Here is a 15,557-nt window from a genome sequence, read left to right on the forward strand (position 1 = left end):
TGTTCACATGCACTTGCTGCCCTTGCCCTTCTAGGTGGTAGAAGTTGCGGGTTTGGAAGGGGCTGTTGAAGGAGCCTTGCTGAGTTGAAACACAGTGCTGCCACTGTGCATCAGTGGTGGAAGGAGTGAATGTTTAACACAGTGGATGGGCTGGTTTGCTCTGGAGAGAGTTGTGCTTCCTCAGTGCTGTTTGAGCTGCAATCATTCAGGCCAGGAGAGTATTCCTGACTTGTAAGGCCCTGGAGGGAAGGGGAATAATGATCCGTAACTTCTGGGGCAGTAGCAATCGAGTCGAATTGCCATTCTGCTCGTAATTACTTACCGTGAAATCCAGCCGCTCCTGTCCCGCCCAACCTTCCAGCTACAGCTGGGTGAGATCACTCCAGTGCAGCAGGTTCCCAAAGGCCTACAATTGAAGGCAGCCCAGAAGTTAGAGTGGTTTTAATTCTTCTAACTTTTCTGGGTAACTATTGCTGGAAGGCAGCCAGAACCATCCCAAATTTGCGATTTAAGTTGCATTTTCGGATAGTTCCCAGTGCAGGGCAATTGCTCATCAGAAGTTCGAACTCCCTGAGCAACTGCCATGCAGTCCTTATCTGGAAACTTCCGGGTCGGGGGTGGGTGGGGGCGGGGGGGGGTCCCGCAGCACATCTTTGGCGCAGCCCCCCACATATGCTACCCTGGAGCTTGGTAGTTATGGGCCAATGACTGAAAAACTAAGTAAATATATAAGTATTATAAGGCTGCTGCTGCTTACCTTTCTGAGAGTTGAGTAGCAATCACCATGTTGAATCTGAGGAAGAATGTGGGATCATTTTCAAGCAGCTGGTCAAGGTTCTGAAAGTGTCAAAATTTCCTTTCTCAGCCAATTCCAAACAAGGCATACAAACGTAATAAATACAAAACATTTAGCTTCAACTGCAAATGCCCTCCCGTTATCCTTTCCACAAAAGCTGCCGGCTGCTCGTACAAATTCAACTGGATCACTAACCTCTTTCAGGGAAGGGAACCTGCCATCCTTACCCACTCTGGCCTACGTGACTCCAGTCCCATTCCTTGTGATTGGCTCTTAATTTTATTGGCCTCAGGACAGATAACGACAAGCAATGAATACTTGAATGTCAATGTCACCCCCATTCCAGAAACAGGTAAAGATGTTAAATTGAGAACCCCCTTCCCCTCCTTTCGGTTGGCTTAGGTTGATGTCAAGGAGCCTTAGAATGGAGCCATTTAGAGTTATGGGCACTTCCAAAAAATACTCCACCCTTACCCAACTGTATCCCAGAGACAAAAACAGATTAACTGGTCATTCAGTATATGCTCTTTGCCAGATGCTGAGAGGGAAAGCAGCTGACCCATTAACTTAAGTGCACCCCAAAAGTAAGTCATTGTCTTGTACCTTAGAACATAGAGGAAGGTCACTTGACCCTTCATACCTGTACTGCTTCTTCACAAAACAGCTATCATGTTAGTCCCACTCCCTGTTCTTTCCCCATAACGCTGATTTTTTTTCCCCCTTTAAGTACGTATCCAATGCCCTTTTGAAAGTTACTACTGAATCTGCTTCCACCACCCTTTCAGACAGTGCCTTCCCGATTGTAACAACTAGTTGCATTCTCATCTTCCCTCTGGTCCTTTTGCCAATTATCTTAAATCTGTGACCTCTAGTAACTGACCCTCCTGCCAGTGGGAGCAGTTTCTTCTTGCTCATTGTGCGGAAGAATTTGTGAATTTACAACGTGGTGAAAGACATAGTTTATCTTTTAAATGCCATTTTAGAACAATGTAGTAAAATCTTGTATCCTGCTCAACGGAAACATTCTCACCTCCTCCATGAAGTTTCCACTGACGTCACTATTCAGCTCTTGTAGCAGCTCCATGGCTGCTTGGGCTCGGTTCTGAATTGAAAGGGGAATAGAAACGTAAAAACGTCATTCTTTTTTCCAGCTATTTGCTCACTTTAAAACAACTTCCCTTCCTTTATAAAATATTTACAGCACAGAAAGAGACCATTCAGCCCACTGGTGCACACCAGTGTTTATGCTCCACACAAACATTCTCCAAACCTACTTCATCTCCCATCAGTTATCCTTCTATTCCTTTCTCCCTTGTGTTTATCTAGCATCCCCTTAAATATATCTATATTATTCACCTCAACCACTCCCTGTGATCGGTCCACATTTTCATTACTCTCTAGATAAAGAGGTTTCTCTTTAATTCCCTATTTGATTTATCAGCGTCTCTCTTATATTAATGGCCCCTTGTTCTGCTCTCTCCTGCAAGTGGAAACATCTTTACTAGGCCTACCTTCTCAAACTCTTTCATAATCTTAAAGACACTCAGTCTTCTCTTTTCTACAGAAAAGAGCACCGGCCTTTTCAACCTTTCCAGGTAGGTACTGGTTGGACGATTGTTGGCATCCTTACATCTACGAAAGATGATGGACAAGCAGCAAACCAGCCAATTCAGATGGGGTGTCTTCGTTTGGTGCTGCTTTACTGATGGTTGTGAGGACCAATCTTTAAGAGGCAGGTTCTGCCACAAGTGCCGCGCATGAAACTACTGAGGGTCATTATGGGTTGTTGTTTGTAGTGTTGATGTCAGTTGCCAAGTTATTATGGTTTGGCACGCCAGCCCCCAGAAGGTGTTGCCATTTTCCTGTTGTCAGCTAGTGGGGGCTCCCAAGTGTAATGATCAATGTTTTGAACTTCATGACAGGTTTGCATCCTTGAAGCAGAGCCTTGGCATCCTATTGGTCGTCTGGCTCCAGATACCTCACCATACAATAAGTCCTTGGGTCTCCAACTGTCTTCCACCCTGCAGACGTGCCCGAGCCAAGGAAGCCACCCTGTTCGATGAGTGGCTAAAAGCTTGGGAGCTCTGTCTTTGAGAGAACTGCCGCATTCGTGATTTTGTCCTGCCCAAAATGCACCAAAGACAGCGAAGATGGAAATTGTTGTGCTTCTTTCCCTGACAGCTGTAAGTCATCCAAATTTCACAGCCTTACAGCAAAGTGCTGAGAACACAGACCTTATAAACCATCAGCTTGGTCCTAGGGTAAAAGCAAAACACTGCAGAAACTGGAAATCAGAAACTAAAACAGAAAGTTCTGGAAAAACCCAATAGGTCTGGCAGCATCTATGGAGAGAGAAACAGAGTTAACGTTTCTTGTCCAACGTGACTCTTCTTCGGAACTCCATTTCCCTCTCCACAGATGCTGCCGGACCTGTGGAGTTTTTCCCAGGAATTTCTGTTTTTATTTCAGTTTGGCCCAAAGAGTCAGCTTGATGTTATTCCAGGGTACGTTTTGTGAGTTGGTCGAAGGTTGGAGCTCCCTCATGCATGTGTCAAGTTCTGCATCAAGGGACAGTTTGTTTGTCACCGTGGACCCGAGGCAGCAGAATCTGCTAACCGCTTCCAGAGGAGTGTTATGCAGTGTGATCAGAGGCGGAAATGCAACACCTTGTCCCATGACCACGGTTTTCTTGACATTTATAGTCAGGGAGAACAAGTCACGGGCATGGGAGAGACATTCCAGGAGTCTGTAACTGAGTTTCCGTGTGGGCGAATAACGCAGGATCATCCAAGTAGAGGAGTTCTCTGATCAGGACGCGATGTGCTTCTGTCTTCACCTGCAGTCTGGATAGATTGTAGAGCTTGCCTTCTAACCTAGTATGCAAGTAGGCTCTTTCTGGATCTGTAGGGAAGGCAAAGGTCAGGAGCATGGAGAACAGGAGGCCAAACAAATGATGCCAGAGAGGTGTAACTTCTCGGTTATGGTATCATCCGAGCAAATCTTTTTGTACCTTGTCCAGTGCCTCCACATCCTTTTTAAAATTTGGAGACCAGAACTGTGCACAGGCCAAGTGTGGTCTAAACAAAGTTCTATACAAGTTTACCATAACTTATCTGCTTTTCAATTTTATTCCCCTAGAAACAAGCCTCAATGCTTTGCTCTCTCTTTTTAAAGGCCTTTATTAGCCTCTCTCTTTCTCACTCTTTCGAAAGCACTGAGTCCAGCTATAGTGCGATTCATGCAGGTTTTCACAGCGTTCCCTGCTCTGAACGGCCCCAGAGAGCACTCAGCTGCAGCTTAAACCCCGCAATACACCACAAACCCTGTTCCAGGGCTCAGCCATACCATGAGTGCAGGTGTCAATGTGATGACCGGGCCTCACAGTAAAAAGAAAATCTTTCTTCATTGAGCAAATATTGTTTCAGATCACAGCTTCTAAATTTAAAAAAACACAAGAACTCACCTTTCCAATACTGTTTTTTGTCAGGAAGAAGCTGCAAGAGGATAAAATACAGTCAGGAAAGAGAATAAAATCTGGCACCCACTACTCACATCTGGTGTTTGAGAGTCAGGAGGAAATGATTTCAACTCTGTAACCACAAAGACATTTAGATAGGAAGACACTCAGCTCCTCAAGCCTATTCCACTATTCAATTAGATCATGATTGATTTGTGTCTGTATCTATTGAATAACTTCTTTAATTCCACACACTTGGGGAGATGGTGGCATAGTGGTAATGTTACTGGACAAGTAATCAAGAGGCGAAGGCTAATGGGTTCAAAAGTCTGGAATTGAAAGCTAGTTTCAGCGATGGTGACCATGACAACTATCATTGACTGTTGTAAAAACCCATCTGGTTCACTAGTACCCTTTAGGGAAGGAAATCAGCTATCCTCACCCGGTCTGGCCTACATGTGACTCCAGATCCACAGCAATGTGCTCGACTCTTATCTGCCCTCTGAAATGGCCTAGCAAGGCACTCAGTTCGAGGTGGTGGTGGCCAAGAAGGCAATGTCTTGTTGGCCACCACCTTCTCAAGGGCAATCAGGGATGGGTAACAAATGCTGGCCTTGTCAGTGATGCCCACATCCTATGAAAGAATAAAAACCTTCCTTCAAATCAAAGATATGTATATGGGACAAAAATAAAAATACCTGGAAAAACTCAGCAGGTCTGGCAGCATCTGTGGAGAGGAACACAGTTAACGTTTCGAGTCAGTCTGACTCTTCAACAGGACTAAGTAAAAATAGGAAGAGAGGTGAAATATAAGCTGGTTTAAGAGGGGGTGGGACAAGTAGAGCTGGATAGAGGGCCAGTGATAGGTGGAGATAACCAAAAGATGTCATAGACAAAAGAACAAAGAGGTGTTGAAGGTTGTTCTGTACCTTGCTTGTCCTGCTTTCTACCCTTAATTAGCACATTCCTTAGATAATATCACCACCTTCAACACCTCTTTGTCCTTTTGTCATTGACATCTTTTGGCTATCTCCACCTATCACTGGCCCTCTATCCAGCTCTGCTTGTCCCACCCCCCCTTAAACCAGCTTATGTTTCACCTCTCTTCTATTTTTACTTAGTTCTGTTGAAGAGTCATACGGACTCGAAACGTTAACTGTTCCTCTCCGCAGATGCTGCCAGACCTGCTGAGTTTTTCCAGGTATTTTTATTTTTGTTTTGGATTTCCAGCATCCGCAGTTTTTTGCTTTTATATTATATATGTATATGGGACCCATTTGTGCCGTAGGTACGCCTGCCTCTTAGTGGGATCCAGTGAACATTCTTTGTGTCCGCTGTGACTCAGTTGGTAGCACTCTCATCCCTGATTCACAAGTTTCTGGGTTCAAGTCCCACTCCAGGACTTGAACACAAAAATCACGGCTGACACTCCAGTGGTAAGTGCTGCTGCACCGTTAGTGGTGCCAGCTATTGGCTGAGACGTTGAACTCAGGCCCGTCTTCATTTAAGGTAGATGTAAAAGATCTCAAGGTTGTATTTCGAAAGAGGAGTTCTTCTCAGTGTCCAGGCTAAATCCTTATCAGCATCACAAAAGCAGATTATTTGGTCATTATCACATTGCTCTTTGTGGGCATTTGCTCTGTGCAAATTAGCTGCCACGTTTCTTACACGACAATAGTGACTACATTTCAAAAAGGCACTACATTGGCTGTAAAGCGTGTGAGACGTCCAGTGGTTGTGAAAAGCATTATTCAATTAAGCCTTTTTTTTTTGTTCTATTTCTAATCAGATCCCCTTCCCTCACCTCTTTTTATAGCACTTGGTTGACTGTATTGGTGTCACTTGGGGAGGAGAGAGTGAATGCCCTCGATATCAAGGCAGCATTTGACCAGATGTGGCATCGAGGAACCAGAGTAAAATTTAAGTCAATGGGAATCAGGGGAAGCTCTCTATTGGTTGGAGTCATACTGAGCACAATGGTTGTGGTTGTTGGAGTTCAGTCATCTCAGCTCCAGGACATCACTGCAGGAGTTCCTCAGGGTAGTGTCCTCAGCCCAACCATCTTCAGCTGCTTCATCAATGACCTCCCCTCCATAACATTAGAAGTGGGGATGTTGCACAATGTTCAGCAACATTTGTAGCTCCTCAGATACTGAAGCTGTCCCTGCCTGCATTGCAGCGTGACTTGGACAATATCCAGGTTTGGGCTGACAAGTGGCAAGTAACATTTCGCCACACAAGTGCCAGGCAATGACCATCTCCAACAAGAGAGAATCTAACCATCACCCCTTGACATTCAATGGCATTACCATCACTGAATCCCCCACTATCAACATCCTGGGGGTTGCCATTGACCAGAAACTGAACTGGACTAGCCATATAAATACTGCTTTTATCATTTTCAGCTCATTTAACACCATTTTTGTTTCTTTTCTTGTTCCATTACCACCCCTGTCACCTTGCACCATTATCCCTCTTGTCTATTCATTTCTTTTGCTTCCACCCTATCCCACATCTTCCTCTTTTGTTCTTTCCCCCCTCCCTCTTTTCCCTGCCTCTGTACTTGTCTAAAACCTTTCCAGTTCTGATGAAAGATCATCAACCTGAAACCTTAACTGTTTCTCTCCACAGATGCTGCCTGACCTGTTGATTATTTCCAGCATTTTCTGTTTTTAATTTCAGGTTTCCAGCACCTGTGGTGTTTCACTTTTGCATTTCAACTCCACCTACCCCACCTTGGTTCACCGATCCTTAATACCCTTGCCTTGCAAAACATCAATTTCAGTTTCGAAACTTCCAACTGACGTCCAACCTCTGCTGTTTTGGGGGAGAATCTCACAGAAACAAACCTTACAGACAATGGCCATTCCTGGGTATGTCCTGTCCAACCAGCAGGACAGGCCCAGTAGAGATGATCTCCCCTCCCCTCCATAACATTAGAAGTGGGGATGTTACACAATGTTCAGCAACATTTGTAACTCCTCAGCTCCTGAAGCCGTCCCTGCCTGCATTGCAGCGTGACTTGGACAATATACTGGTATACAGGCGGGAGGGAGTTGTCCTGGGAGTCCTCAACATCGACTCCGGACACCATGAAGTCTCATGGCATCAGGTCAAACGTGGGCAAGGAAACCTCCTGCTGATTGCCACGTTTGGCCACCGCTCCCCACTGCCCCAGCTGAAAACCACTTGGAGGAAACGCTGAGGGTGGCAAGGGCACAGAATTTACTCTGGGTGGGGGTTGTCAATGTCCATCATCAAGAGTGGCTCGGTACCACCACTACTGACCGAGCTGGCCGAGTCCCAAAGGACCTAGCTGCTAGACTGGGTCTGCGGCAGGTGGCGAGGGAACCAACAAGAGGGAAAGACATACTTGACTTCATCCTCACCAACCTGCCTGCCGCAGAAGCATCTGTCCATGACAGTATCGGTAGGAGTGACCAGCACAGAATCATTGTGGAGATGAAGATCTGCCTTCAAGCAGAACTTCACGCACCCGACCAGTTATCACAGACACACGGACAACGACAAGTGGCTGGCCCAGACTCAAAGTTCATTTTCATTCTACCCACCCAGTGATCCCCCTGCCCACTACCTGCTCCTTACCTTAGTGTCGCAGAAAGTGTCAAAAATAACACTGTTTAGCATTTAGCTCTGGCGCCACACCACACGCCTTCTCTCCCCCCCCAACTACAGGCAAGAGTCAACACACACAGCTTCAATAGCAAATACCACCTGTGAAGAAAGGTGGACTACCTCACATTTTACAGAGCTCTGAACATACAAAACATGACAGGGCACTGAATTCAAAGAGTGATCACTGAGCATGAGGGAGAAATGGAGGGGAGGGGCAAATTAGGAGCAAGTGAACCACAGGTGAGTGGAGAATGAGGTGATGAGGTTTAATGCTGAGGGAGGGAGTTCTAGAGGTTGGAGTCGGGCAGCGCTCTGACCTGTCCATTCTCCTGCATAAAAAAATGGCATATTCAGCATTAAACTGCAAATGGACAAAATAAAACATTACAATGTTTAAAGACTTACTTATTGCCAACATCCTCCCCAGCGACAACGCTGCCATCTACTATGGTAAAAGATCCAATTCCTGGGGATGAGAAGAGCGAGAATGAAAATTTCCAATAGGCTGGCTGTACTGATAACTTTAGTTTTATTGGAACTTTAACTACTCCAATCTTACCAGGAAGCACTAGGTTCTTCAAGATTTCAGTGCCAGTGGCACTGGCGTTAATCAGACAGACATGAGCGGCTTCCAATGCTTCCTGTCCATGATCTCCCCACAGCCTACAGGAGGAAATGCAGACAGTGGAATTAAACATTGTAACTTCGTTCAAGCAGAGAGTCCTTGAGCAAACCCAAATGCCTCAGCTCCCCCCCTCCACCCCATAAATACACACACACACACACACACACACAATCATACAAAGGTTCACTAAGTAAATAACTGTGCACAGACGTAGTGAAGCCATACACAACACAAAATTCATGTCTCTATTCCTGGTCTTGGGAGCAGCAAGTGCTCCACAATTGGCTTGGTGTGGCTGAACCTAGAGAGGTATTCTCGGTTACAACAACAACTACTTGCATTCATAAAAAGCATCTTTTAAACAAAGTACAACATCCCAAGGTGGTTTACAGGAGTGCTATTAAACAAAGTTTGACACTAAGCCACTTAAGGAGATATTAGAGTAGATGACCAAAAGCTTGGTCAAAGAGGTAGATTTTAAGGAGTGTCTTAAGGAGAGCGAGGTAGCGAGGTGGCGAGGTATACAGAGGGAACTCCAGAGCTTGGAGCCCAGGCAACTGACAGCACAGCCACTAATTAAAATCAGGAATATGCGGATGCCAGAATTAGAGGAGCGTAGTTATCTCAGACAGCTGTGGTGTTGGAGGAAATTACAGACATAGGGAGGGTGAGCCGATGGAGGGATCTGAAAACAAGGTTGAGAGTTTTAAAATCCAGGTATTGCAGATAAGGAGCTGAAGTAGTTCAGCAAGCAGAGGGGTGATGAATGAACGGGACTTGGTATGAGGTACGATACAGGATTACACTCCAGTGACGGCTGCCTGTGCTGATGGTTAGGGCAGAGGTAGAGATGCTATGATTGCCTTGGTGTCTCTGGGTGAGAGAAAATGAAATAACCAGAATCCTGACCCTCATAATTTTCTTGCAAATCCTGAGCACCCACGTGCACAGGATCTGCGTTTGGCTATGATGCTTCTAACTGTCCAGTAATCTCATGCAGACATAATCCCTTTGTTTACATTCAGTAAGCAGACATTTCCCAGGAGGTCACAGAGGATCCCGTTCACCCCATCAGCAAACTGGTAAACCCACATTTACATGGACATGTCAACTGAGAGGGGGATGTGACAGAAAGGGGGGTGGGGGGGAGAAAGAGTCGGGGGGATGGGGGGAGAAAGAGTCGGGGGGGGTGGGGGGGAAAGAGTCGGGGGGGTGGGGGGGGGAAGAGTCAGGGGGGGTGGGGGGGGGAAGAGTCAGGGGGGGTGGGGGGGGAAGAGTCAGGGGGGGTGGGGGGGGAAGAGTCAGGGGGGGTGGGGGGGGAAGAGTCGGGGGGGTGGGGGGGAAAGAGTCGGGGGGGTGGGGGGGAAAGAGTCGGGGGGGTGGGGGGGAAAGAGTCGGGGGGGGTGGGGGGGAAAGAGTCGGGGGGGGTGGGGGGGAAAGAGTCGGGGGGGTGGGGGGGAAAGAGTCGGGGGGGGGTAGGGGGGGAAGAATCGGGGGGGTGGGGGGGAAGAATCAGGGGGGATGGGGGGGAAAGAGTCGGGGGGGTGGGGGGGAAAGAGTCGGGGGGGTGGGGGGGAAGAATCGGGGGGGTGGGGGGGAAAGAGTCGGGGGGGTGGGGGGGAAGAGTCAGGGGGGGTGGGGGGGAAGAGTCAGGGGGGGTGGGGGGAAAGAGTCGGGGGGGTGGGGGGGAAAGAGTCGGGGGGAAGAATCGGGGGTGTGGGGGGGAAAGAGTCGGGGGGGTGGGGGGGAAAGAGTCGGGGGGGTGGGGGGGAAAGAGTCGGGGGGGTGGGGGGGAAAGAGTCGGGGGGGTGGGGGGGAAAGAGTCGGGGGGGTGGGGGGGAAAGAGTCGGGGGGGTGGGGGGGAAAGAGTCGGGGGGTGGGGGGGAAAGAGTCGGGGGGGTGGGGGGGAAAGAGTCGGGGGGGTGGGGGGGGAAAGAGTCGGGGGGGTGGGGGGGAAAGAGTCGGGGGGGTGGGGGGGAAAGAGTCGGGGGGGTGGGGGGGAAAGAGTCGGGGGGGTGGGGGGGAAAGAGTCGGGGGGGTGGGGGGGAAAGAGTCGGGGGGTGGGGGGGGAAGAGTCAGGGGGGGTGGGGGGGAAAGAGTCAGGGGGGGTGGGGGGGGTAAGAGTCAGGGGGGGTGGGGGGGGGTAAGAGTCAGGGGGGGTGGGGGGGGGTAAGAGTCAGGGGGGGTGGGGGGGGGTAAGAGTCAGGGGGGGTGGGGGGGGGAAAGAGTCAGGGGGGGTGGGGGGGGGTAAGAGTCAGGGGGGGTGGGGGGGGGTAAGAGTCAGGGGGGGTGGGGGGGGGAAAGAGTCAGGGGGGGTGGGGGGGGGTAAGAGTCAGGGGGGGTGGGGGGGGGTAAGAGTCAGGGGGGGTGGGGGGGGTAAGAGTCAGGGGCCTCCCCGCGCCCGGCCTCCGGCCCCGCCTCACCGCAGCTGCCGGTCATATTTCTCCTCCTTCTTCAGGCCGCTCGCCGCCGCCATGGGGAGCCGGGGACAGGTAAATGCAGCACCCCCGCCACCCGCCGCTGCACATTCGGCACCGACTGAAACCAGGCAGCAGATTCGCGGCGGTAGATTCGCCACAGGAGGAAATGGCGGCGGCTCAGCAGCAGAGGGCGCAGTGAGCGCAAATTCAGCAGCCGGGTTGTTAAAGGGACAGTGTTCCCAGGTTGTTAAAGGGACAGTGTTCCCAGGTTGTTAAAGGGACAGTGACCCAGGTTGTTAAAGGGACAGTGATGCTGGTTGTTAAAGGGACAGTGACTTTTGCTGGTTTGTTACATGGACAGTTCAGTTAAAGGGACAGTAACTGTCCCTAGTTATTAAAAGCACAGTGACTGAAGTAAGTATAGCGTCAACTGTGGCTCAGTTGGTGGCATTCTTGCTTCTGAGTCACAAGTTAAAGTTCCACTCCAGGACCTGAGCACAAAATATCAAGTCAGAAACTCCAATGCAGTATTAAGGGAACACTGCTGAGCATTGTTAGAGGTGCTGTCTTTCAGATGAGACTTTTAGGTTAAGAATTGTATTTGCCTCACTAACATTTAATTACTGTGCATGGTTTTATATCCTTCTATCTGCCCCATGAATTCAATCAATCACATGTTATTTTGGTATATATTCCACTGGATGCCAATCTTATCCTCTTATCCAACACTTACCACATGCCATGTCTCAAATTACCCATATGATATATCCTGAAGTAGATGGGTGTCTCAGTTTGACACCCCACCTGAATAACAACGCCTCCAACAATGTAGCACTCCCTCAATACTGTACAGCAGTGCCACTCTAGATTGTGGGTTGAAGTTTATGATTGGGGCTTAAAGGGCTGATGTGAGGGAAATGGGAAGCAGTACATATAGGTGGATATAAATCAATTTCTAACATTTATTTTACATTAATGAAAATTCAACAGCGAAATGTCTTCCAACCTTATTAGAAAAGAGAATGAAGGCAATATTTGATTGGACAGCTTGGACATTCAATTTAACAAGTACTGTTTAGCTCAGCAGTTCTGAGCAGTCTTTTGTTACGGCATATTTCACTTGGGCCACATATAACACATATATCCCTTTTCCTATAGAGACCTTGAATGATTAAACTCTGTGAGCTGTTATGATCTGGTTAGGGACCAGTAACATTTTGTTTAAAGTAGACAAAGTTTGAAATTCCAGTTACCCACTAAGAGAATTCTTCTTATCATGTCCATGGACAGTCTATACACGGCCCAGCCAGAACTGGACACATTTTTGCGCCTTGTTGTTGAATTCGGCAAGATCTGTAACAGTGCTGGGTTCCTCTAGCGATAGGCATTGCAGGAGATGTTGCTCAGTCTGTGGCTCAGTTCCACATTCACAAGTTGTCTGGCTGGTTGTATATCCCCATCTGCTTAGTGACACCTTTGAACGACCTACATCAGTCCTAAGTCTGTTAAGGCACTTCCAGGTTGCCCAGTTGCAATTAGCTCCTGGGGGAAGGCTTTCATCCGGTAGAATTTCCATCGCTGGGGGTTGTTCGAGACTGGCGAGCCGGTCTTTCCACAAGGCGATGCGGGCTTCAGATGGGTTGATTGTAATGGAACAACACTGTTCATGAAGCTCTTCCCTGACTTTAGGCGGCTGGGTGTAGGTGTATGACCATGTAGAGGGTGCCTCTCATCTGATGTTTGATGTTTGATGTTGATGGCTCCATCTCTTCTAAGAGAATAAGGCCACAGGTTGCCATGGTTTTAAACAAACAAAATAAACTTTACCGTATAAAGTCAAAAAAGTTAAAACAATTTACAATATCTATCTTATACACTGACATTCAGAAATAACATGTGGTAAATATGAATTAACAGGCAAACTGTGGTCGAACACACCACACGGCACATTAAATGGCAGATGCGACCAAGTCAGTTCCCATGGATTTCTCAGCAACCACCCAGACAGAACAATCTTGTTCAAACTTCGTCTCCCTCATGAGGGATTTCAGCTCTTCACTTTCAAAGATTTAGCCTCTGAAATTCCCTCAAAAGTGGTCTGACTCTGATTGTCTCAATAACTGCTCATCTCCCAATGGTTCAATCTCTTCTCCTGAGACTGTGTTTTGCAAGTTGAACAAAGCTGCCACTCCAACCTCTAATTGCCAGCACAATTCCGACTCTTTCGCAGACCATGGCTCCATCTCTTCTAGCCGTTAACCCATTAAGTCAACAAGGCCCCACTCGACTCCAAGTTGTTTTCGCTGCATTTGTCCCATTTTCCACAGTTAAACTTTAATCTTCCCAGATCTAAACATTGCCTGTAAAATATTAACAAGAACCATGAACTAGATATTCATCACAGAGGGCTGAACAAGTTTGGTGCTGAGAGGCTGTTTCCCTCTGACTGTAAAGTCTAGAACACTGGGTCATACACTCAGGATAAGGGGTCATCTGTTTAAAACTGAGATGAAGAGAAATCTTTGTGAATCTTTGTAATTCTCAGGGAGCTGTGGGTGCTTAGTCATTGAAAATATTCAAGAGAGATCGATAGATTTTGAGGGGCTGAATGGCCTCCTCCTGTTCCTATGTTCCTATTCCCATTGATCTTAGATTCTGATACCGGTAAATCTTGGTGTGCTGATTTACAAATTGTCCACCTATAGAGGAATAGCTCTTTCCAAACAACAACAGTCACAAAATATTCCCAATGACCCCCCCACAGGCCACAGTTTCCCGCAGTTATCCCGGATTGTGATATATGGAGAGGGAACCCCGGATGAATTTCTGTTCTGTAGTTGAGGAGTCCCAGGGGTCTGATAAAATGGCCCCCAGTACTAGTGGTTGGCAACTCTGGTTGGATGATTTGTTGCAGGTTTCATCGTATGACCTCTCACTTTGAACTGGCCCAACCCCTCCGCTCCTGCCATTGATCACCCAACATGTTAATCCTTGTGATATTTTTAAACTCATTCATGGGATGTGGGTGTCACTGGCTGGGCCAGCATTTATTGCCCATCCTTCATTGCCCTTGAGAAGGTGGTGGTGAGCTTCCTTCTTGAGCCGCTGCAGTCCATGTGGTGTAGGTACACCCACAGTGCTGTTAACGACGATATATTTCCAAGTCAGGGTGGTGAGTGGCTTGGAGGGGAACTTGCAATGGCGGTGTTCCCATCTACCTGCTTCCCTTGTCCTTCTAGATGGTAGTGGTCGTGAGTTTGGAAGGTGTTGTCTAAGGAGCCTTGGTGAGTTCCTGCAGTGCATCTTGTAGATAGTACACACTGCTGACACTGTGCGTTGGTGGGGGAGGGAGTGAATGTTTAAGTTGGTCGCTGGGGTGACAATCAAGTAGGCTGCTTTGTCCTGGGCAGTGTCGAGCTTCTTGATTGTTGTGGGAGCTGCACTCATCCAGGCAAGTGGGGGGTATTCCATCACACTCCTAACTTATGCCTTGTAGATGGTGGACAGGCTTTGGGGAGTCAGGAGGTGAGTATCAACATCCTGGGGGTTACCAGTGACCAGAAACTGAACTGGACTAGCCATATAAATACTGCGGCTACAAGAGCAGCTCAGAGATTGGGAATTCTGCAGTGAGTAACTCACCTCCTGATTCCCCAAAGCCTGTTCACCAGTAAGCTGAGTAAGTGCCAATCGATAGCACTGTCGAACAGCCCTTCCATCCTATCCTACCTCTTGTGATGCCCCACCTTCCCAGTTGGAGAGTGAGCAGACTTATCATTACCCAATTATTTGATTCTGGATTCTCAGCCTTTTCCCTCATCTTCAATATTTTTATAATAATAGGTGAAAGTGCTCAAAGAAAATTAACACGAGGTCCCGATGATTTATCTCCTGGGTTTTTGCTCTCTGCAGGATCCTGGAGGTTAACCGGCAGGTCCCAGGAGGCTCCAGAGCAATCCTGGAGGGTTGGCAACCCCCAAGTGCTGCCCTGGTTGACATGACCTGTACCCAACTCCGAGTGTCTTGGTCCCCCACAGGCTGGTGCATTCACCCACTAACTAGTAACTCTTTTCGAGTCAAAACAATAAACTAAATTAATAAAAACAAGGGAGAAATCAAGCACAGCCCCTAAGTCAGGTCAGCTGTAAAATCAAGGAAAAACTTTAAAGGAACCTTACAAACATCAAACTAAGATGTGATTAAAGGGGTCAACAAAACACCCCAGTCCCCGCGGTGCCCACCGGGCACGGAAGGACCCACTAACTAGTAGGTGAATGTTGGATGCAAACCAGTTTAATCATTGACCTCCCCCACTACCTCCCTCAAACAATCTCTACTTTAGTTGGTAAACCGATGTCCTTTAATTCAATTTTTTCAGCTTTTATCCCTCTCTTTAATCTTTCCTTCTGACTGCACCAGCTCTTTGATCTGTAACTAGGATCACTCCAGCTCTCGAGGTTATAATTGCTGCAGCTGCTTTATGTAAAAATTATACCAGACCCGTTAGTCAGAAAACCCTGGTTTCTATCAACGCGTCACTCAGAGATATCAGATGGCATTAGATATAGACCCCTTCAACAACAACAACAACAAGAGCTTATATTTATATAGCACCTTTAACAT

The 15,557-nt window shown here is 47.7% G+C and overlaps 1 protein-coding gene across 3 annotated transcripts in view; it reads right to left on the reverse strand.

Moving 5' to 3' along the window:
* The window catches only part of nae1 (nedd8 activating enzyme E1 subunit 1), a 41,981-nt gene extending 30,913 nt beyond the window's left edge, over nucleotides 1-11,068 (reverse strand). For 2 of the 3 annotated variants that reach the window (XM_078544670.1, XM_078544669.1), the window contains exons 1-6: nucleotides 10,938-11,068; nucleotides 8,449-8,552; nucleotides 8,295-8,355; nucleotides 4,260-4,290; nucleotides 1,827-1,898; nucleotides 758-837 (exon numbers count right to left, since the gene is read on the reverse strand). In XM_078544670.1, the coding sequence (XP_078400796.1) occupies nucleotides 758-837; nucleotides 1,827-1,898; nucleotides 4,260-4,290; nucleotides 8,295-8,355; nucleotides 8,449-8,552; nucleotides 10,938-10,990 (401 nt within the window). In that variant the 5' untranslated portion in view covers nucleotides 10,991-11,068. Of the gene's footprint in view, nucleotides 1-757; nucleotides 838-1,826; nucleotides 1,899-4,259; nucleotides 4,291-8,294; nucleotides 8,356-8,448; nucleotides 8,553-10,937 lie in introns of those variants that run through there. The other variant, XM_078544671.1, reaches the window with a different exon arrangement.
* Nucleotides 11,069-15,557: the final 4,489 nt, after the last annotated feature.

The sequence above is a fragment of the Cetorhinus maximus genome, chromosome 6, assembly GCF_964194155.1.
Source record: "Cetorhinus maximus chromosome 6, sCetMax3.hap1.1, whole genome shotgun sequence".
Classification (NCBI taxonomy): domain Eukaryota; kingdom Metazoa; phylum Chordata; class Chondrichthyes; order Lamniformes; family Cetorhinidae; genus Cetorhinus; species Cetorhinus maximus.